The 22137-nt window shown below is 37.0% G+C and overlaps 1 protein-coding gene across 1 annotated transcript in view; it reads right to left on the minus strand.

The window, feature by feature from the left end:
• Window positions 1-4104: 4104 nt before the first annotated feature.
• The window catches only part of LOC136158206 (putative neutral ceramidase C), a 63472-nt gene continuing 45439 nt past the window's right edge, over window positions 4105-22137 (minus strand). Inside the window, exons 16-22 of the mRNA XM_065919991.1 lie at window positions 21155-21194; window positions 20229-20324; window positions 17000-17095; window positions 14703-14849; window positions 9769-9828; window positions 6549-6637; window positions 4105-4319 (exon numbers count right to left, since the gene is read on the minus strand). Coding sequence (XP_065776063.1) covers window positions 4127-4319; window positions 6549-6637; window positions 9769-9828; window positions 14703-14849; window positions 17000-17095; window positions 20229-20324; window positions 21155-21194 — 721 coding nt within the window. The 3' untranslated portion in view covers window positions 4105-4126. The remainder of the gene's footprint in view (window positions 4320-6548; window positions 6638-9768; window positions 9829-14702; window positions 14850-16999; window positions 17096-20228; window positions 20325-21154; window positions 21195-22137) is intronic.

Here is a 22137-nt window from a genome sequence, read left to right on the forward strand (position 1 = left end):
GTGCTTATTTCCTTGATTCTGATGGTTTACTGGCAAACTTTGGCATTCCTTGGCTTACAGACCCAGCACTGTGGTCTCCATCTTCTTGTTCACATGGCCGTCTCCTGTGTACACCTCTTTATATGGCATTCTTGTATAAAGGTACCAGTCATGTTGGATTAGGGACATACTCTACTCCAGTATGACCTTGCTTTACCTAATTACCATCCACAATGATCCTTTTTCCAAATTCTGAGGTACTGGGGTTGAGGACTCAGCATACCTTTTTGGGGAACACAACTCAATCCATAACAGGCAGAGAGTCCAAAAATGGAAGGAGGTCACCATACTGTTTTCTTTAGGTCAGCTAGTAAAGATCTGCTTTCTGATTTTATACAAATATTTTGGTATTTGTTCTATCTACAGCAGAAGAAAGGGTCTAAATTACAGTCCTCATGGGGGTTATAAACGGTATAGCAGTTAGAATACTGCTCTCAACTATTCTAACAACAAAATGTAACAGTTGAAAATAAGGTGGAAATTTATTTTCTCTTCACTTAACCATCTGAGAGTAAGCAGTCAAGGAATGATTTGATCATCAGGTACTATCATGGACTCAGGCAAATAGTGGGGTGGTAGGTTGCCTGTTCTTCTCTGACTAGTGTTGAGCCAATACCCCAAGCTTCTAGTTTGCTTATTATCTTAAAATACAGCCAGAAATTTAAAAAAAGAAAAACAGAGACTGGGAATTATGCATGCTAATGTACTTTGAAATTCATGTGGCTGGATCCGTTTTTTCAGTATTTAGAAGTACTTATAAGATATAGGATACAGCTCTGGAACTCCATCCAAAGGGAGAGAGTGGTCTTTATTGGCTACACTTAACAACTCAGCAGGTATGAAAAAGCAAAAGGAACTCAAGATTTGAAAACATGAGATGTACAGAAGCAAAGGAGTCTCTAAAATCCAATTCCAAGAACAGTCCACGAAGACAGATGGATGGTATCTAATATCACTGCAGACTGAGAACCGAAATCAGTTTCCTTGGGTATAAAATACATCTTCTACCAGTATAGCAAAGGGGAAATACATTCAGGCATATTTATAAGTGACAAGTCTCATGGAGAAAAAATGCTAATACAAATTTAAGACCAAATTGCTTTTATGAGGGCAAAGTTCAATGCTGCATTTCTGACCACTCCTCCCTTGCAATCTAACTACAGCCTTGATAAACTACTTGATATTCCCTCTACCTGGAATAGTCTACTCTTACACACATGCAATCATGTGCATCACACACACACACACCCCTTCACCTTCCTCCTACCTAATACTCTCTAGGTCTTAGCTTAGATGTCACTTCCTCCACGAAACCTACTGCAATATCACTTTTCAACCTGATTTACATATAATCTACCGCCATTTGTTCCATCTCTTAAAACGAAAAAATGGCTCGAGTGTCTACACCTCTCATTAGAAAATAATGTCCCAGGTGCAATTATTAATTTATTAAACATTCTATTGAATACTGACAATTTTACATAATACTGATTGAAAATATAGATGGATCATTCAGTACTTTTTAAAGAAGTCATAGCATCCTTAACACACCAGAGTAGACAGAGTACAACAAATAAAACACCGACACTTTGACATCAGAAACAAAATCTTCAAAAGAATTCTCCCACACACTCAACCATCCTTTATACATTCTCCACTAATTTTCATTTCTCCAGGTGCTTTGGCTCAATGGGCCACTCCCAGCAACAGCCCCAGACACCAACTGGATCTGTTTTTATGTGGACAGATCAGATTAGCATCTATGTGCTGTTTTTCATGTTCAAGTGAATAACTATAATATCTATGATGTAGGGATCTTGTTTTGTTTTTACTTACAAACTGCAGAAATGGAACTTCAGTTGGAAGAGATGGAAGCTAGTGAGAAAACAGGTTTCTGGGTGTTACATGTGGCCAAGAGCACTGGTGTCAGAGGGTGGGGTGCAGAAGGATCAGTAGGCTGCTGATGGAGTAGAATAGAATGGCTGCTTTGGCGTAGCTGCAAGTAAACTGTAGGGAATCCCAGGCCGGCTGAGAAAAGTTTCAATGGGAGGCATGGAGGTGGTGGGAAATAATTAAAAAGTTCTTCTGAGTCATAAGAAATACTTTAAAAAACATTATCATCAGCTGTAACATAATTTGTCTTTCTGAGGCCAACTACTTTCAGAAGTGTCTACTCTTTTAGGTCTCTGAATTTTTATCCTAAATAGTGTGGTATCATTAAGAAAAACGATCACTACCCATTGAAATCATAATTAGTTAATTCTCCACAATTAACTTGCACAGAAACTGCCCCTAGAATAGCAGTCCCCAACCTTTTTGGCACCAGGGACTGGTTTTGTGGAAGATAATTTTTCCATTGACCAGGAAGAGGGGATGCTTTCGGGATGACTCAAGTGCATTGCATCTCTTGTGTACTTTATTTCTATTATTATTATATCAGCTCTACCTCAGATCATCAGGCATTAGATTCTGGAGGCTGTAGACTCCTGCTCTAGAGCACTGATTCATCAAAAATATTCCAGGTTCACTCTAATACAAAATAGCATGTTAAAGTCTTTATGTATATAGATGTAAATATTATTATTGATATCATTACTATTTTCAAACTTGAAAGTTATTTTTTAAAGAAAAGTTGATTTTTCCAAAAAATTCTAAAGCATTTATACCCATGCAAAAGCATGACTCAGCTTTGCGAAATTTATTTTGCAACCTGGGAGCTCCTAGCTAACTTGGATAATTTTAAATGCAATTACTACTTTCAGGCAACCAATGTCAGACTGTCACAGCTTATTCTCTGGGACATTAGACTGGATATTTCACAATATCCAAAAATAGCTTTCAAAACAGGTTTCTCCAAATTGCCTGGAGCCTCAGTTTACCCCCTAATTAGAATACTCAGCAAAGGTGATACACAAGATGTGACTTGACGATTATTGATTTTTCAATGCCTCCCCAGAATTTACACATTGAATTGAATATTTTCTCCTTTGAAATAGTGACCTTTTTTGACACTTATACATTCATCCTAAATATGATCTGATTGTCAGAGCCACACTAGTACAGTGCTGGGTATGAGAATATGCCTTCATAAATATTCTAAGATTGAATAGGTCCATGAGTGAGTGAGTGAGTGAGAGAATAATGACAGATAAATGAATTCAGAGCCTCTTCTTTGAGGACTTCTTTTCAAGCCCATATCACTTTCATTTTAGTATTTACACTAACAACAAAACTTTGTGGGTTTGCAGTGAATTTGATTAGTGAAAACAATTCAGAATCACTGAGAACAAGTCATGAGAATATGAGACTCAGTTCAGTGGGATAAGGGCACTTAGGGAAACAGAGGCAAGACCAAAATATTACAAGTCTGACTTTCCCACAATTGGGCTCTAAAGGCAATTCCAGAAATGATTTGAACATCCAAAACAACTCTGGATCGGCTATATCAAGGCCAGGGTGACTGCTTGAAAAGGCTACCCCTCAGTATAGGAAAAACTGGCATGCTAACTTTCTCTAACTGGGCTTATACATTTATGGTCAATGTGTATATAATACTTTTTAAATGACTGAAGGGAAAGGCCCTAGCCTTATGCTAATCTTAAATCCATAAAACTTCATTTTCCCATCTATAAAATGAAGAATCCAACTAGATAACCTCTTTCAGCTTTTTAAGTGCTAACATTTCATAATTTCTATAAATAAATAGTTTAAATATTGTTCACACATCTTCAAATACTCTCACTAACATCTCAGAGGTTCCATATTGAGGGGAACTGTCTCTTAAAATAGCTACAAGGCCCCAAGGGAAATTATGCTTTAGACAGCAACCATAAGATAAAAGTAAGCTACAATAGCAAGGTAAACAGGATACACATCTCTCTCTCTCACTCTCTCTCTCTCTCTCTCTCTCTCTCTCTCTCTCACACACACACACACACACACACACACACAAACCTGTCCCATTAGCTGTAAACTATCTGTCCCCAAAGGACAATTATTGAAGTCATCATAATAGATTACATTCACATGAAATCAGTCATATAAATCATACAGAGTACAGTTTCTCTTTAAATGTTTTATCAACTTTTCACCAAGTAGTTATGACTTCAAAAACAGAAGGAGTGCTTTCAAATGAAAGTAGGACAGCGGGCTTGAGTGAGTCCTGCTTCCGACTGTGTCCAAAGTATTTTATTCTGTAGGTTCCAGGCTGGGCAGTATCTGGAATGTGCCACTGTATCGTTGCATTGCTGAGACCCAGTAATCCTTTGTGCCAATAGAAACTGTTGGTAGGAAACAAACAAACCCAATTTTACTCTTAAAAATGTGTGATTAAAAAGTGATCGATTAGTCAATAAATGAATATTAAAAGAGTACTGACAATAAGCAAGGGCACTCTACTAGATATTGAGAATAGAGCAACGAACAAAACAGGGATAAATACTTCCTAGGAGCAGATCTTCAAGAAACAGTCATTTGCAGAAATATCTTTATTTATTCTACCTAACTACCTAAATTCTATCCATCCTAGGATAGCCTCCCCTGATATTCAGAACAAAGGATATCCCCTGCTTTAGAACTGCTATAGCATCCCTTCAGCCATTGCCATCCTCTGCTTCAACTTGACACTTTTTGCATCTAGATTCATTTGTTCAAAATACGCATTTCATGAGCTCATATGTCAGACTCTATGCTAGAGGTACTGAGAATACAGTAGTGAACGGGACAGACATGATCCAAAGTTTCACAGAGCTTATGGTCTAACTAGGACAAGCATAGTAAAAAAAAGCAATAAAAAAAGTAAACCAACAAGTAATTTTAAAAGGGGAAAGTGAGGGTCTTCCCTTGTGGTCAAGTGGTTAAGAATCCGCCTGCCAAGGCAAGAGATATAATTTCCATCCCCGGTCGGGGAAGATCCCACATGCCACAGAGCAACAAAGCCCGAGCACCACAACTTCTGAGCCCAGATGCCCTAGAGCCTGTGCTGTCCACAACAAGAGAAGCCACAGCAAGGAGAAGCCCATGCGCTGCAATGAAGAATAGATCTTGCTTGCTGCAACTAGAGAAAGCCTGAGGGCAGCAACTGAAGACCCAATGCAGCCAAAAAGAATAAATAATTTAAAAGCAAAATTAAAAAGATAAGTGAAATGAAGAAAGTAAGAGAGGTATCTCTAAGGAGATGTCCTTTACACTGAACGCACACATGTCTAGTAGAAGAACATTCTAGAAAGAAGGAACAGAGAATGCAAAGTGTTTGAAGCAGAAGCAAACTTAGTGCAGCCAAGAGACAGAATGCACGTGAGTAGGATCAGGGCAGAATGGTTGAGATGATAGAATCAGATGGAATCACATCATGTTGCTCCTTGTAGATCATGGTAGGGAGGTCAGCTACTAAATACTGAGAGGCACAATGGACAAACTGATTTGGTTGTGTAGAGGATAAACCCTCTGGGCAGAAAGGTGTGCTCAGCATCCTATGGTTCCTCAGTGACAGGTCCCGAGTTCTCTATAAATAGCTGGTGATACTGCTGCTTGCAAACAAGGCTGAAGACTACATTTGCTTGGTGTTAACTACTATTCTGACTTCAGGTTTTTGAAACTAAATTATCCTTTTTTGTTACCTGTATAACCATATTTTAACAATAAATATGCATGTATTTCTTGTTTAAATACTACCTAGAGTCTTAAAGATCAGAGAAAACATTATACCCATAATTTTGGGAGGCTATCAAATAGGCCACAATAAGGTCAAATCTCTATTTTCAGTTAACCATGGAAACCAAACTAACATACAAATAATCACTTAGTTTGAGGTCATTTGAATTAGACCAAATGACCAAAAATTTTGCTCATGTCCATACTACTGTTCCATGGTGTGAAATTTATATATATAGGAATGGAAACATTTCCAAACATATTTTCAAATCTTCATATTATCTATCCACCTCAGGTATTTGATAACAAAAACACAGAGAAAAGTTTCTCTGAGGAAACTCTATAAGCATATTCCTTTCCTACTTGGGTCAGCAAGAATTAAACACTCAAGCTTATTGTATTTTAGTAATTCAAATGAAGAACCATTGACTATATACAAACATGCAACACATGGTAAGTATAGAGTCATTATTATCTCAGGAGAAATATCAAGCTCCACAGAGCAATTTCATACATCTTCACCCAGCAGGCCTTGCAACCACTTTGCAGGAAGACTAATTAGCTTTTAGGGGTTATGTCCATGACCATGGAAAAAACCAAAACCAACAGATATTTGTAAGCATAGAGTCATAACCTTATTAGCACCTAATCTTACAGATGCACACAGCACATTGTTTTGTAGAAAAATAGGATCAAGATGAAATCTAATAAATCAACTAAATAAAACCAGAAGGCTTTTTGGGAATTTGATATTATTAATATCATGCACTGAGCCAGTCTTCCCATTTGTCTTCTCTGCATTACTAACCAACTCTTTTCAGGGCCTGAAAGACAAAATATTCAACAGACATGCTCACCGAGTCTCCCAGGAGGCATCATTATGCGTTATCTGCCATGTATCTGATGTGGCCTCATATTTCTCCACAGTGAGGAAGGTCTGATGGGTCTGAAATGCAATTAATATAACTGATCAGACACTGCACAGTCACAGAAGAAATCTAACTGTAGAAATCCCATAATCCCCTGTTGACCATTGCTAACCTCCCAAGACCTGATGAGTATATGTATTAGAATTTCATACAAATCCTCAGGTGTTCCTCTTAACAATCTATGCAATGTCTTCAGAATGTTAACTCATCCAGTCTATTAAAAACCATGACTTCTCTTTATAAAATTGAATGAAGAACAATTTTAGAGCTGACAGTAAATTTTGGAAATTAGAGCAAAGAAGAGATCAAATAAAACAAGATTTAGAAAAGGCAGCAAACCATTTCTGACACGTTCATTGATCTGTATTCTAAGACTTTCTCTAGTTACCCCCAGATTTAGGAGGGAAAAGTGGGGAAATTTCCTCATCTTTACATGTCCAGGTAAATGAGTTATTAGTATATACCTGTCTGAGTGAAAGAATTGAAAAGCATATGTAAACCTTCTTACTCCTGGGGAGCTAAAAGCAATCCTTATATTTTGTCATAATAGATGTCTAGACACCACATCATAAGCAGATTATGTTTTCCCAATGGAAAATAAAATTTTCCACATTGGTCATAGTAATTTGTTTTAGACCAAGAATTCAGCTTCAAATAAAGCACATATTTAAATAATATAATAATAAAACATACAAAGGCCATGAATCTCCAATTTTCCTTAAAAATCTTTAGATCATGGCCTTTAAGGTCAGGTTGTTGTTATTGTTTAGTTGATAAGTCATGGCCAGCTCTTTTGTGACTCCATGTAGCCCGCCAGGCTCCTCTGTCCATGGGATTTCCCAGGCAGGAATCCTGGAGTGAGTTGCCATTTCCTTCTCCAGGGGATTTTCCCAACCCAGGGATCAAAGTTATATCTCCTGCTTGACAGACAGATTGTTTACCACTGAGCCACCCGGGAAGCCAGGAGTTATGTCTAATTCACCTTTATCCATTACAACCTTGTCATTTACAGGTGTTCAAATAAACCTTTGCTGAATCAATCACTTATTTATAGCTGGACCATGGGGTTCTTTAAAATTCTTCTTTAATTACTCAACTTTAATTACTCGCTCAGTTGTGTCTAACTCTTTGCAACCCCACTGACTAGCCCGCCAGGTTCGTCTATCCATGGGATTCTCTAGGCAAGAACTCTGGAATGGGTTGCCGTTTTCTTCTCTAGGAATTGAACCTGGGTCTTTGTATTGAAGGCAGATTCTTTACCATCTGAGCTACCAGGAAAGCACTGATTACTCAACTATGGATAATATTCAATTTAAAAAAAAGTTTCCATAACAACAGTGACTTGAAAAGAGAATTGTTCATGGCCATTTAGGGCAGAGTGACACTGGGAAGGCCTTCAGTGGAGAAGGAAACAGGAAGGGCCCCAGCGTATAGATCTCGAGTGCAGATCAGAGAACAAAGCTAGGATGCCAAATGTGCAAACTCTGTGACCATCCTCTCCTGCCTCCCAACCTTAATCTCTTCTAGATCCACAATTAGTTCATGCAAGTTACTTAATTTCTCTCAGTCTCGCTTTATTCATCTGTAAAACAAAGATAATAAAATGTATCTCATTGAGTAGTAGAGAGGATTAAATAGATTCATGTGATGATGTATGTAAAGCCTTTAGCCTAGTACCTGCACATGGTGAGCATTCAACACATAGTGGTAAGGATATGATGATCACTAATACTAAAGGGTACCAGAAATTGTTTTATGCCAAGTCCCAAAACAGCCTTAGGAATTAATTCTGTTCTCACAGTTCTTTAAGTAGTTTAGTCCCCTGCTTCTCCAGGCAATAATGATGATGGTATTTCTCCACCCTGAGGATATCAGGTGACAGCTAATCCTGCAGTCTTGCTACAACACTTTAATATCTTTAGAAAATAATGTTGTAAAAAAAAAAAGAAAAGAATGTTGTAAACATGTAAATATTCTGGCAAGACTTGACTGCCTAGAGAAATTATTTCAAACAGGTGCATGTTGACTATCCAAACAGTAGAAAAATCTTTCCAAATATTATATCTGACAATGTCACATTGTCACAACTTTTATCAAAGGAATCATCATATTTTAATAAACAGAAATGGGAAGGCTCACTTGAAAGAAAGGCATGTTGGATTATAGGCAACAATGGGCTCTGGGAGGAATGACTCTTTCATAGAGTGAATGCATTCTCTGCCACAGGAAAAAAATCTCACCTTGAAATCACTTTCATGGACCCATTTTCTTTTTCCTCTATATATTTCTTTATTGTTTGAAACCTTACAGATAGATCATATCTAATTGTTGCTTATATAGTTAAAAGAACATTCCAAGGGAGTTTCAGAGGAATAAAATTACTTCATTTTATCTGTATATATTATATACTTTATCATATACATAAATACAGATATATGACAAAAAAAATATGAAATGATAGATAAGAAATTGGTAACAGTGATTGCCTCTAAAAATGTTCATGAAAAGAGAGGTGCTTTCATAGTTTATTTTAAGAACTTCTGTATTGTCTGTTTTTACAGGGAATCTGTATTTCTTTTGTCATTTTTCAAGATTAATAAATAAACACTCTATTAGTGCCAGTAGCAAGAAGTAGGGAAATGGCCAGTGCAAGAAAAAGGAAAGCATGCGGGCCAGGGCTCCAGTCATTAGCGTGTCCACTCAGGGATCCATGATCATTCCACAGCGATGGGAGCAGGACCCGAGTCAGGAGTGCAGAAGGGGAGAGGAGCCAAAGGGGGTGAAAAGGAGCCAAAGATACGCTTCACACTGGCCCTCGGATTATTTTACCAAATTCAGTAGAGTTTTTAAAATTGGAATTCGTAAATGGGAATTGTATTCAAATCTACATCATCTCAAGAGACAACGCAGTTCTCTGTACAGTGTGCTATATGTGGTCCTAAGTAGAGCCAATTAAATATCTCCTGGGGGTTCTTTTTTTAGACCCAACTCTATATTAACTGTTCCCCCTGAAAATTTTCACACCTATAAAATACGATGAAAAGCAAGCTAGAACATTCTATCTTTATTTTTTAGTCTTCAGAGGGATATGCAAGTGAAAGGCTAAAGAAATGGACTTAAATTCGTAAAAAGAATCATTAATGCTTACTCGGTTTTCTGCTGAATTCTTCGGGTTAGCACCTACAAAGGTAACTTCAACAACTTCTCCCTGAAAATAAAAACTCATTTCATGAGTTCTAATAATAGTATTTTTCCACGCTCATATTTGGCACATTATTTATGAAACATTCCTAGGAGTCTGGGTACCTGTAGAGTTTATACTGTATTTAATTGAATCTTCTGAGAATATTAGAGAAAATACCCTTGTAACAATGGGAACAGAAATTTGGACCCAGTAAATTACTTCAGAATTTTAGATCAATGAATTTGCTTTTGATATTCAGATGTAGATGAAGATGTAGAGCTATATATCTACAAATTCAAATAACTTGGATGAAATGAAATGGAAAAATCCCTCAAGATATAGAAATTACTAAAGATTACTCAAGAAGTAGATGCCCTTATTAGTAAAAACTTACCAAACTATACTCTTTAAAGATGCAGTTTACTGTATGTCATTTATACATCAAAAAAATATTTTTAAATAACAAACTAACAAATAAGTCTTCACATGACTTACCATGGTATACAAGACCTTTTACAGGTAAGTTCCCACCGGCTGCTCCACCTTAAGCCCACTATAGTCCACATACCTACAGGTGGTATGTCTTGGGGCTTCCCCAGTGGCTCAGCTGGTAAAGAACCTGCCTGCAATGCAGGAGATCCAGGTCTCTTGATGGGCACTATAAACTCCTAGCTATCCTCCAAGACCTAGCCAATATTAAAAACATGTTTTAATAAAAATATTCCATGGGTTCATAATCAACGATGACCATCTAAGCAGAGATGTGCAGTTCAATTATTTACTGTTAACACCCCTGAATAACTACCATCAATTTATTTTTTCTAATTTTCTTCATTTTCACCAGTGAGATTATCAAATTAACCAGCCTCACTAATGGCTAGCAAAATGTTTCAACAGGAGTTAGAATTTTCTGCAAAAATCACTCTATTCTTTATATAGAGCAATCATCCCTGCAAACCATACCATGGTTCACTCAAAAAATAAAATTTGCACATGATTAGCCAAATTTTACTAATCCTTACATGTTCTTGTCCTTGATTTTTTTCCTACCATCACAATTCCTGTTCACTCACACTCATCTTAACAACGAGAGACAACCTCAATAGAGATATAATGTACCAATCCAAATGGTAGTGGTATAGAACAGACATTTCTCACATGACAGCATAAGGAAGTCAGTATGTCCTTTCCCTAAAAAGCAACTATGTATATTGACAAAACTATCAAAAATAACCGATTTTAAATTTTATTTTATTTTTTTTAAATATAGTCGGTTTACAATGTTATGTTCGTTTCTGGTGTACAGTGATTCAATTATATATTTTTTTCATATTCACTTTCATTTTAGGATATTATAGGTTATGAAATGATATTGAATATAGTTCCCTGTGCTATACAGTGGAACTTGTTTATTTTCTACATAGTAGTTAGTATCTGCTAATCATAAATTCCTAATTTATTCCCCCATCCCTTTCCCTTTTGGTAACCAAAGGTTTATTTTCTATGGTTATGAGTCTGTTTCTGTTTTGTAAGTAAGTTTGCTTGTATCATATTTTAGATTCCATATAAGTGATATCATAGTTGTCTTTCTCTGTCTGACATATTTCACTTAGTATGATAATCTCTAGGTACATCCACGCTGTAACAAATGGCATTATTTCACTCTTTTTCATGGCTGAGCAGTATTTATTGTGTATTATATACACCACATCTTCTTTATCCATTCATTTGCTGAAGGACATTTAGGTTGCCTCCATGCCTTAGCCATTGTAAATGTGCTGCTATGAACATTGGGGTGCATATATCTTTTCAGATCAGAGTTTCCTCTGGATATACTCCCAAAGTGGGACTGCTGGATCACATGTAACTCTAAAAACAACCATTTTGGCACTTCAAATAACTGCAAACTGAGAAATGTTTGTTCATTAAAACAACTAAACTTAGGGTAAGCACAGTACAAATTTTTGGTTTTCTTACCAGGGTTGTGCTCATCCTCTGTGGTACTATAGTTCAACCAGAGTGGAGCAGGCCGTAAAATCTCTACTAAAGTGTCTTTCTGGATGAAAATAAGATGACTGGTGGCTGGGGGCTTCTACATAACCTCAGAATGGGAGTTAGTTGTCAGGGGAACAAACCATGTGATAGAGAGTTAGAACTTTCAATTCCAACTCCCTGATCTCCAGGGAGGGAACAGAGCTAGTGGGCGAGTTAACCACACATGGCCAATGATTTAGTCAATCATGCCCAGGTAAGGGAGCCTCCACAAAAGTCCCTGAAGCATGGGATTCAGACAGCTTCCAGGTTTGTGAACGCGCAGAGATTCTGGAAGGTGGAATGCCTGGAGAAGCTCTGCATTCCTTCCGCCATACCTTGCTCTACGCGTCTCTTCCATGGGTTGTTCCTGAGTTGTAACCTTTTATAATCAGCTGGTGATCTAGTAAGTAGACTATTTTCCAAAGTTCTGTGAGCTGTTCTAGCAAGTTATTAAACCTGAGGAGGAGAATCTCCAATTTATAGCCAGAGAATCTTCAATTTATAACCAGGCTGTTAGAAGCACAGGTGACAACTTAGATTTACCATTGGTGTCTGAAATATGTGTGTATGAGGGGAAGGAAGTGGGAAGGGAGGGTGCTGTCTTGTGGAACTGAGACTTTATGGAAAAAAAAACAGTGAAAGTGTTAGTAGCTCAGATGGGTCCAACTCTTTGCAACCCCATGGACTGTAGCTCCTCTGTCCATGGGATTCTCCAGGCAAGAATACTGGAGTGGGGTAGCCATTCCCTTCTCCAGGGGCTCTTTCCAACCCAGGGATTGAACCTGGGTCTCCTGCAGTGCAAGCAGATTCTTTACTATCTGAGCCACGAGGCAAGCCCACTGAGCCCTTAACTCCAAGTAAATAACATCAGAATTGATTTGTAAGGCATCAAATTGGTGTCCACAGGGAATAGGAGAACCTCCACACAATTACTGTGGGGGGAACCTCCACACAATTGCTGTCAGAAGTATTGAGAGTGGAAGGTTAAGACCAGAAACAGTTCTTTTCCAAGTCCCTAATATCAGGAAAATAGCTAAAAATATACATAGTAAAAAAACCAACAGAGGAATTTATAAAAGGACACTACACATAAAAATAACCTAAGCATCCACCTTAAGAAATGAGAAGAAGTGCAAAATAAAATCAAAGCAGGCAGAAGGAAGGAAATTAAACACTAGAGCAAAAATCGATGAAATAGAAAAACAACAGATAAAATCAATGAAGTTAAAAGATGACTCTTTGAAAACACAAGTCAGCAAAACCAGGAAGAAAGGGGACATCATTATTGACCTTACAGGAATTAAAAGAATTATAAGGAGATGTTATGAACGAGTTTATCCCAACACATTAACAACTATATGAAATGGGAAAATTCTTAATGACAAATTAAACTGCTAGAAAGATATACAACTGACTTAAGAAAAAAATAGAACATCTAAATATGCCTGAATCGAGTAAAGAAATTGAATTACTGATTTAAAATTTTGCCATAAAGAGAAACCCAAATTTAAATGACTTTGCTGGTAAATCTGATCCAATATTTAAAGAAGAAATAATATTAATCTTTCGCATACATTTTCAGATAATGTGAGAGGAAACACTTCCTACTCCTTCTTTGATACCAGTATTACCCTGATAGCAAGAGCAAAGACAACACATGAAAGGAAGACTACAAATGCCCCTCATAGACATGAGTAGAAAACTCTTTAGAAAGATATTAGCAAACCAAATTTGTGAAGTGTTAGTTGTGAAGTGTTAGTCACTCACTTGTTCCCAACTCTTGGTGACCTCATGGACCGCAACCCACCAGGCCCCTCTGTCCATGGGATTTTCCAGGCAAAGATAACTGGAGTGGGTTGCCATTTCCTTCTCCAGGGGATCTTCCCAACACAGGGATTAAACCTGGGTGTCCTGCATTGCAGGCAGATTTTTTACCACCTGAGCTACAAGGGAAGCTCACATGTTGTTAAACCAAATTTAACAACATGTAAAAAGTATTGTATACCACAACTAAAGGGTATTTATTGAATATCTGAAAATCAATTAATAAAATATACCCTATTAATAGATAAAAAAAACAAAGCCACATGATCATCTCAGTAGACACAGAAAAGCATTTGGAAGAAAGTCAACACCGTTTCTTCATAAAAACTCTCAACAAACTAGACATAGAAGGGAATTTTTTAACCTAATAAAGGGCATCTACAGAAATTCTAATGAAAGCATTATAGTTAATAACTGAATACTTTTCCTCCTAAAATTAGAAACAAGATAAAGATGTCCATTCTTACAACTTCCTTTCAACATTGCTTTGGAGACTTTAGCCAATGCAATAAGGAAAAAAAATAAAAGGTATCCAGAAAAGAAATTCAAAAAGAAGTAAACCTACTTTTATTCACAGATGACATACTATACATAGGCATTTCTAAGGAATCCACACCAAAAAAAAAAATCTATTGAAACTAATAAATGGTTTAGCAAAGTTACAAGACACAAGATCTATATAAAGTACTAGTGGTAGAAAGCCTGCTTCATTTCTATGTGTTTTCCTACCCTTGACTTAAGAAACCACTTTTCTACGCTGCAATGAACGATTCCATGCCTATCTCTTTAAAAGAAAAAAAGAATAATTTTATTTTTAGAAATTCAATTTTTCCAAAATTGCCATCCAAAAAATAAACACTTCCCCATTCTCATTCTTATCTGAAGAGATAAGAACAATTTTCAAAATCATTGCTAACAACTGGTCTGTGGCATGATTCAAGACAGGTGGTGACTTTTAAACAACATCTCCGCCCCCCTCCCCCCCGCCATCTTCAAATATAAGCTTCAGAAGGATCCCAAGATCCCTTTGCAAGCCTTACCACTTTGTATGTAGAGTTCGCTGGCAGCAGGATATCCCCAAAAGTTGTGCCTAGAGGCACTCTATCCACAATATTTGGAATTAACGGAGACATCAGTTCTTCAAAAAATGGAGGCTCTGGACCACTGCTCAGATTGGCTACAGTACCCTAGAACAGAGAGCATTTGCTTAAGGCATGTACAGTGTAGAGTGGGGACCCTTTCCTCTGACCACACCCCCCTCAAAATGTCTTCATTGGAACACACACACACACACACACACACACACACACACACACACACACACACATTCACTCTTTCTCTCTCTTCCCAAGAGCTAACAACTGTAATAAAATATGAGGGGAACTTTGCTGAAATAGGAGCCTAGATGTCCATAATTTTAACTTTTGTGACAGAAGAACATTTCGGTCACAGGAAACACTTTCACTCCCCTCGTCAGTATAATCTGAGTATAAGCTAGGAATCATGCTACATGAGTTTAGACTCTGGGACAACCATTCTTTACGTGTATGACTCTGAATAGGAACACATGGTCAGCCTCTGTGACATGACATTGTAATTATTCTTTAAAATGTTTAAAAAGTGTTAAGTCTCTCTTATCCAAAGTCACTACCAAGTATTTTCCTAAATCCTTCTCTGTGCTAATTAATGAATATAACAAATATAGTTTTAATTTAAAAGTTAAGATCAGCTTATAACATACCCAGTTTAGTCTGTTTTCCATAAAATGTGTCACCTTTAATAGTGTCATCAAAATTCTAATCTCAAATTTTAAATAGCCCTTCATATGTATTTAATATACTTTAATCCTTGCTCTATATACTTAATCTTTACACCAGCCATATAATCTACTCATTATCATTCCCATTTTGCAAATGGGAAAATAGGTTTGCAGATACTCGGTGGTATTTTTGCCCAAGATCACATAGATATTCTTAGACACATAACCATAAAATTGTGAAACAAATTTCTGTGAAGTGAATCACACTTCCTAAATATCACTATAAAATGTGATGCCTCTATTTCTATGGGAAGCACTATAAACCTGTAATTGCATGAAAGTTAAACAGTGGTTATCTCTAGAGATGGCTTGTAGGTTTATACATATCTTTATAATCTGAATATTCTACAAATAGGTACAGGTTTTATGATAAAAACTAAAAATAATTGAAATGAAAGTATCAGATCTAAAATTGAGAGGCATATTATGATACAACAATAATGAGGTAATTAAGATACTGGGTTGACTAACAAGTTTATTCAGGTTTTTCCATAAGATGTTACAAAAAACCTGAATGAACTTTTTGGCCAACCCCATATATCTTAAAGTAGATTCCTTCTACTGAGATTTCAAATACAGTCAATAGCTAATTAGGTGGAGGCATATGAAATTTCCAATATTTCACTGTTTTGACCTACAGAAATAGCAGTTTTGTTTCAATTTGATATATCCAAGCTCTTTCTTTGAAAGGGCTTTATTGTCTTGGCTATGCCATCCCTGCCTCATAGCCTTTTGGGTCTTATGTGGTATTATACAAGGATCATTTATTATTTTAAAGTCATCATCCTGCATATTGACTAATCTTCTGCCACCAGAATGCACCTTTGTATATAATCTATATACCAAGGTAAGATTTACACAAGTGTTGTTTCTTTAAATAAACTCATTTAGGTGTACATATTTTATGTATACATATTTTAGGTAGATACAATGTATACGTACATTTGAAGGCAACTCTTATACTTTATCAAATCTAAGGCTCTATCGATTATAATAACTATTATTATTTTTGAACCACCAAGAAAGTAAAAACATGCTAATGTATAATTGTAAGATTCCTTTGATTGGAAGATACATCCCAATTTCAGAGATGTTCTAATACACAAAATGGACATGTCAGAATTAATAAACCACTCAATTCATGAAGCAAATGGAGAGAAACTGATCAGGATTAGGGAGCACTGGTTCAACTCCCAGTTATCGTAAGCTTGATCACTTCTCATCTCTGAACCTATTTGCTCATCTGAAAAATGGGGGAAAATGATACCTCTATACTTCACATGAAGACTGCAAGAATAATATGAGATAATATATATGAAAAAAGTGGTCGCTACCAAAAGATGACTAACTGACTCTGAATTAATTTTATCGGTTTCAATTTTTAGAGATACCTCACAGCTATAATATTTTTAAATATAAAGATTTTTAAAGGAATTGAACACTCAAAGTGAAGGTCTTTTTTGCTTCTCTCTTCATCTCCCCACCCCTGAGACACACAAACATACAATTTTTGATTACCGTAGCAATGGCCTTAGCAAGGACTCTGAAAAGTTGGATGTAGGCAGACAGAGTATGTGGTCCATAAATTGTGGATGCTGCCTCGTACCGCTGAGCCTGCAGGAGAGGCAGGGCAGAGCTGTTCGCCATTCTGCATAGTTCGATCCATTTGCAGGTGTTGCATTTTAGTGACAGGTGATGATTGGACATCTTGCATAATCCAAACTGACATCATTCAAAACTAATTATGACAAAGGAGGGTGAGCATTTCCATTTACCAGCTGAAGTAAATGGTTCCCATCAACTATTCGTAAAGGCAATGAATTCTCTTGGCTCATGCCATTTGGACAGTCAATCCATTTTATTTGAAAGAGGGATTTATTTGAAAGAAATCATCCTGAATAAATTGAATGGTTATAGGACCATCTGGAAAAGGACATTTAACCCATCCTTCTTGTTGTTGTTTAGTTGCTAAGTCATGTCTGACTCTTTTGCGGCCCCATGGATTGTATGTAGCCTGCCAGGCTCCTCTGTCCCTGGGATTTCCCAGGCAAGAATACAGGAGTGGGTTTCCATTTCCTTCTCCAGGGGATCTTCCTGACCCAGGGATTGAACCCACATCTCCTGCATCAGCAGACAGATTGTTTACCACTGAGCCACCTGGGAAGCCCATTTAACCATCACAGAAATACAAAATAAAACCAAATACATTTCCTTTCACCTGCAGTCCAAAGATTTGGTTATTCACAGAAAGCTTCAATTCATCAAATCTAACATGGAACTTATCCCTCCAAATGTATCCGCTTTCCCTGCAACATTCTTCATCTCAGTGAAGCCTATGCCAGAATCGTCTGGCAGTCATCCTGTAAGTCTCCAAGTCATCATTCCTTAAAATCCTCTTGAATTCTTTCATTTTCCTCTTTCTTTACGGCTTTTACCTTGGTCAAACCCTTACCTCTCACCCAGATCATAACTATAGCTTCTTCTTCAGTTCGTTCTCTGCCTCCACACTTGCCCTTCCAATTCATTTTCTACACTGCCATCCTAGTGAGCTTTCTAAATCAGAGCATTCTTTCCTTTGAATTTGGCTACAGTGCCCTAAATTCCTCCTTATTGAGTCAGAGCTCTGTGGCACACCACAGAAGATTCTCCTTTGACTAATCTCTGCCTCCCACTTTAGCCCACCTCACTACCCTCCTCATGTTTATCCCAGGGTATTCAGCTAAATGCAGCCCCTTAAATATACTAAGCCTGCCCCTCTGGAGCTTTGCATATGTAACTCCCTCAATATGAAACACCTTCCATTAGCTTTCATTATATTTGCTTAATCAGTCCTTACTCATTCTCAAGAACTTGGACAAACACTGTATCTTCATGAAAATTTGCCAGTCCACAATGTCAAACACCCAGTCTAAATTGATGCCCTTTTCATTTTCATAACACCCTGTGCATCTCTTTCACAGAAATGGAGTCATCTGCTTTCCTCTATGTCTTTTATGTCTTTTACTGACCCATAAATTCTAGTGGGCTTGGGGGCAGGAGCAGATTCATAGCCATTGTCATGCCCAGATAGTGGCTAATACAATATCTGTCACAAAACACATCTGCTGAGTGAATGAGTGAATAAATCAATTAATCAATTAATACTAATTTATGCATGTCCCTAATCAGGAGACAAGCTAGTAGGGGTGTCTAACTATTTGTTCCATGGTCTGCTTTGGCAGACTGTTGAGGCCTATAGACCCCTCTAAGAGTAATGTTTCTAAACACATAAAATAAAATACATGGGTAGACAAAGAAAACCCATTAAATGAAATCAAATAATAAACTAGCTTTGTGACAGAGCAACTTTTGTGTTTCTGTGTGATGCCCTTGAATAACAAGATCTTGTAGGAGATCTAATAATTACTGTGATTTTAAAATAGCAATGAGAATAAAAGACTTCCCTGGTGGTTCAGCTGGTAAAGAATCTACCTGCAATGCAGGAGACCTGGGTTTGATCCTTGGGTTGGGAAGATCCCCTGGAGAAGGGAATGACTACCCACTCCAGTATTCTGCCCAGAAGAATTCCATGGACTGTATAATCCATGGTGTTGCAGAGTCAGACACAACTGAGTGACTTTCACTTTCAATGAGAATAAAAGGTATTTCCATATATGCAGTTACTATCTGTGATGTAAAAATATTCATGGTTCCTACTGGTGACAAAAGTCATAGTACTGATATTACTGTCACTTGTTGCCTACATGCACAATTGAAAGAAGTGCTAAATAACTTATGAGCATGCTCAGTCGTGTCTGACTCTTTGCAACACCATGGACTATATAACCCACCAGGCTCCTTGGTCCATGGAATTTTCCAGGCAAGAATACTGGAGTGGGTTGCCATTTCCTACTCCAATGCTAATTTATAGTTACAGATAAAGGCAAAAATGGAATTATTCTCATCTAACTTATTATTCTCATCTAAGTTTATCGCAATTAAGAACCTTTATTCAACAGGAATTCCTCAAAGGCAGGGACCTTCAGTAAAATCAAAAGAGGGCAGCAGGGCAGACTCCACTGCTGGAATTACTGAGCATTTGTCAAGAGCCTATGTGCCACGCTATGAATTGCTAAGTTATACCTCAGATGCATTAGAAACTAGTAAGTATGGACTTCTACCCTGTTTTCATGTTTTTAGCTACTGGTGTTTAAAAGTACTTAGGCTACTTTTTGTACTATTTGTAACAAACAAAATAAAAACATCACCAGTCAGCAGCCTCCCTAATTTTCTGAGGCTCTGTTTCTTAATCTGGATCACGCTATAACAATACCTTATTTCAGTCAGGGCTAACTGAGAGGATTACATAAAATCACATTTGCAAGGTGCTTAGCCAGTGCTTTCACTAGATAGTGGTTGCCAATGGGCATTTTCTCAGGTTCTACAGAAGCTTAAGGCACCAAAAGCATTATGGATCGAGTTAGAAATGTTGTATGTCATAACCCAGGCTCATTACCGGTGCCTTTGACCAAGAAATTTATTTCAGGGAAAGTGGAAGTCAATGAGACTAGAATTCTCAACTGAACTTGGAAGTGGTCAACCTAGAACTCCCAAATATGACCTCTGGCTTATCCTTCTCTTACCTGCTCTAAAACAAAATCATCTCTCAAAAAACATGATTAAGGAAGTCCAGAAAGAAAATCTGCATTTGATGCAATCGTTTTGACCAGGATATAATTCATTTAAATGATGAGAACTTTTACTTTACCTGGTATTCTTCATATGTGGTAATGTAGTGTGTATATACATTACATAGACCTGAAATAACAACAGTCATATTCAGCATCCCATAAGCTTCAAATTCCTAGGGCAAAAGGGAGAGTGCAATAAAATTACTCTTCATCTTAAAGTGTATTATAATTTTTGTTATATTTAACATACAATTATCCATATGAATTTTTATTGTAAGATATCTATCTTAATATCTTTCCCAATGATCAAAATTGCCCAGGAATACAGGAGAATCAGAGAGTCCTTGGTGAAAAGTTAAAAGGCTTAACTCTGCCCTTCAGTCGGGCAAGTCAATGGAACTATGAACATCCTAATAATTGTATTTGCTGATGCAGAACCTTATTACTAAAAATATAGATTTTTTTAATCAATTTCCTAAAAAATCTAAAGGAAGCATTATTAGCTAACCACAGTAGCTATTTCCAGCTCCAAATAATAAGACGTTTGCTGATCATGTCATTTTAGAACCATTGACAATACTTTCTGAAATAAAGAAAATCACAAATATAGATAAAACACATAATTTTCAACATGTGTTAGATTTTTTTATACAGGACTTTAAGATATTAATGTACTTGGGGTCATTTACTACTGAATCCATAAAACTCATCAATTTTAAATTATTAGTACATAAATACAAATAAAATATTTTAATTCTACTATATTTCCTTTATATTTTTTAAGTTTATTCTTATGCCATCAATATTTCATATTCACCTCCAGCCTTTACTTTCAAGAAGTGTAAAACTCTTATCATCTTAGCAAAGATTAATTTAAAAGGTATCAGATCAAAAAAAATAAAAAATAAAAAAAAAAAATAAAAGGTATCAGATCATAAGGATAGGGAATTTTTCTCTTTTCCAAATAAAAACGCATACATATATTATTTCAGTTGTAACTTACTTCTTGAACTGCCTGCCGAAGTCTTCGTCCAGACATGGTCCTGAGTCAAGAAAACAGAATTATCTAAGTGGCTTCCTATTCAGAATGTATGCAAGGTACACAGAAAGACTTGGAATGAAAGCCAAAAAGTTAGCCTGGCTACACAGCAGTAAAGTGTATAGAAACAACACACACAATAGTAAAGTGCGTAGAAACAACACAAGTTCTAGTTGAGCTTTTTTCCACACTGCCTTATCTTCAAAATAAATCCTAAACCAAAACCAGACAAGCTGAAGGAGGAGAACAGAAGTGAATATCACTGGCAGAAGATCACAATTGTCTTCCATTCACTGAGTCAACAGCTGGTTACATTCTATGTTAATAAGAGCTGAGGCAAGTAGAGAGTACTATTCCTGCCTACAGAGAACTTACTCTTCATTCATTTATTTAGCTCAGATGGTAAAGAAACCAGCTGCAATGCAGAAGACCTGGGTTCAATCCCTGCATCAGGAAAATCCCCTGGAGATGGTAATGGATACCCACTCCATTATTCTTACCTAGAGAATTCCATGGACAGAGGAGCCTGGGGGATTACAGTACATGGGGACACAACTGAACTACTAACTTTATACCAGATCCACTTCAAATTGCTGAGGACTCAACAGTATGGAGCTTACATTCTTGGAAGAGAAGATGGTCAATAGAAAATTAAAAAGTGAGATGACAATAAGTGCAATGGAGAATATAAGGTAGGATAAGGATGAAAGAGGATGGTGGTGGTCATTGTGGTGATGGTGGTAGTGATGTAATGGTGCTGGTACCAGTGGTGGGTGAAAACAATGTTATGTACTGTAAGAAGGACTGGCATCTCTGTTAGAGTTTTCAGCAGAGCAATGAAGGAATGAAAGAGTTGGTCATGGAGATATATGGAGGGTAAGCGTTGCAGGTAGAAGGAGCTGTTTAAGTTCAAAAGCCCTAAAACAGGAGCATGCTTGGTAGTCTGA

This window comes from Muntiacus reevesi, chromosome 2 (genome assembly GCF_963930625.1).
Source record: "Muntiacus reevesi chromosome 2, mMunRee1.1, whole genome shotgun sequence".
Classification (NCBI taxonomy): domain Eukaryota; kingdom Metazoa; phylum Chordata; class Mammalia; order Artiodactyla; family Cervidae; genus Muntiacus; species Muntiacus reevesi.